This window comes from Coregonus clupeaformis, unplaced genomic scaffold (genome assembly GCF_020615455.1).
Source record: "Coregonus clupeaformis isolate EN_2021a unplaced genomic scaffold, ASM2061545v1 scaf2053, whole genome shotgun sequence".
Lineage (NCBI taxonomy): Eukaryota > Metazoa > Chordata > Actinopteri > Salmoniformes > Salmonidae > Coregonus > Coregonus clupeaformis.
In genome coordinates, this window is record NW_025535507.1 from 92,501 (window position 1) to 94,816 (window position 2,316).

Here is a 2,316-nt window from a genome sequence, read left to right on the forward strand (position 1 = left end):
AAGATTAGGCATTAACTCTGAATGGTTAAGGTAAGGATGAAGGTTTGGGAAAGGCTTAAAACAAACATTTCAAAAGCAAGTTTGTATCACTGGACTTGACTATGACAAAGTAAAATACTAAAGGGTTGTGTGTCCTGTAGACTCTACATGTCTCAACATACTAAAGGGTTAGACTCTACATGTCTCAACATACTAAAGGGTTAGACTCTACATGTCTCAACATACTAATGGGTTAGACTCTACATGTCTCAACATACTAATGGGTTAGACTCTACATGTCTCAACATACTAAAGGGTTAGACTCTACATGTCTCAACATACTAAAGGGTTTGACTCTACATGTCTCAACATACTAAAGGGTTAGACTCTACATGTCTCAACATACTAAAGGGTTAGACTCTACATGTCTCAACATACTAAAGGGTTAGACTCTACATGTCTCAACATACTAAAGGGTTAGACTCTACATCTCAACATACTAAAGGGTTAGACTCTACATGTCTCAACATACTAAAGGGTTGTGCATGTTTCCTGTAGGCTATACATGGCTCAACATACTGAAAGGTGTGTTAGAGGTGATAGGAGGATCAGTGGCTGGCCTGCTACTAGGTCTCTTCATCTGTTTCTTCCCCAGTGTAGACCAGGTAAGGACTCACCCGACTGCGTTCCAAATGACACCCTATTCCCTATAGAGTTTTGGTCAAAAGTAGTGCACTATATAGGGAATAGGGTGCCATTCTCTGGTCAAAAGAAGTGCACTATATAGGGAATAGGGTGCCATTTGGGATGCAGTTTGGTGTATGTTTGTTTGTGGTTGTTGAAACGTGAGTCTGCTGGTTTAGTGTCTTACTACGTCTTTGTCTATCTCTCCCCCTCTGTCTAGGAGGATGTGGTATTGAGGAGAAGTGCGATGTTGCTGGGTCTGTCTGTGTTTGCCGTGTTCGGGAGCCATGTAGCAGGGTTCACTGGGGCTGGAGGTCTCTGTACTCTGGTCATGGCCTTCCTAGCTGCCCTGGGCTGGGGGACAGAGAAGGTTACTGTGTTTATTATTTATTATGTACTGTATTGTAAAGTACTGTCAATAACCTTGCTATGTATTCTCTCCAGGCGCCAGTAGTTGTGGTGTTTATTACGTGTTCATAATGTCTTTATGAAGTGTTATAACATGTTTCTAACCTTTCCAGGCCCCAGTAGCAGCAGTGGTAGGGAGGTTCTGGGATATCTTCCAGCCGCTGCTGTTTGGACTGATAGGAGCGGAAATAACAGTGTCTACACTGGACCCCAACACAGTTGGTAAATACTATTACTACTATAATACTAGTATACTATTACACTACTACTACAATACTAATATAATACTACTATACTATTGCAGTACTACTACAATACTACTATGATACTACTATACTATAACACTACTACTACAATACTAATATGATACTACTACTACTACTAATAATAATAATAATAATAATAATAATAATAATAAATAAACAGATAAATATAGGTTATATTTACAATGCTGTTTGTGCTCCACTGCTTGCCCTTTAATCATGGCAACGGACCACAAATCTCTCTCTCTCTCTCTGTCTCTCTCTCTCTCTCTCTCCCTCTCTGTTGTCTCTCTCCCCATCTCTCTCTCTCCCTCTCTCTCCGTCTATTTCTTTCCCCATTTCTCCCTCTCGCTCCATCTATCTCTCTCCCCCGTCTCTCTCTCTCTGTCTCTAGGTATGGGCATGGCATGTCTGGCAACAGGTCTGGTTACTAGGGTTCTCTTCACGTTCCTCATGGTGTTCTTTGGAGGCTTCAACATGAAGGAGAAGCTGTTTATCTCTATGGCTTGGCTCCCCAAGGCCACCGTACAGGTCAGTTTATTAGAACTACAGGTCTATCAGAACTACAGGTCTATTAGAACTACAGGTTTATTAGAACTACAGGACTATTAGAACTACAGTACAGATCTATTAGAACTACAGGTCTATTAGCACTACAGGTCTATTAGAACTACAGGTTTATTAGAACTACAGGTTTATTAGAACTACACTACAGATCTATTAGAACTACAGGTTTATTAGAACTACAGGTCTATTAGAACTACAGGTCTATTAGAACTACAGGTCTATTAGAACTACAGGTCTATTAGAACTACAGTACAGGTCTATTAGAACTACAGGTCTATTAGAACTACAGGTCTATTAGAACTACAGGTCTATTAGAACTACAGGTCTATTAGAACTACAGGTCTATTAGAACTACAGTACAGGTCTATTAGAACTACAGGTCTATTAGAACTACAGGTCTATTAGAACTACAGGT

General features: G+C 40.2%; 1 protein-coding gene across 1 annotated transcript in view; it reads left to right on the top strand.

Annotated features, from left to right (window-relative positions):
• Positions 1-1,903, top strand: part of LOC121559198 (sodium/hydrogen exchanger 9B2-like) — a gene marked incomplete at its 3' end in the record, with an annotated part of 25,004 nt that extends 23,101 nt beyond the window's left edge. Inside the window, exons 6-9 of the mRNA XM_045219097.1 lie at positions 538-644; positions 884-1,033; positions 1,185-1,293; positions 1,729-1,903. Coding sequence (XP_045075032.1) covers positions 538-644; positions 884-1,033; positions 1,185-1,293; positions 1,729-1,903 — 541 coding nt within the window. The remainder of the gene's footprint in view (positions 1-537; positions 645-883; positions 1,034-1,184; positions 1,294-1,728) is intronic.
• Positions 1,904-2,316: the final 413 nt, after the last annotated feature.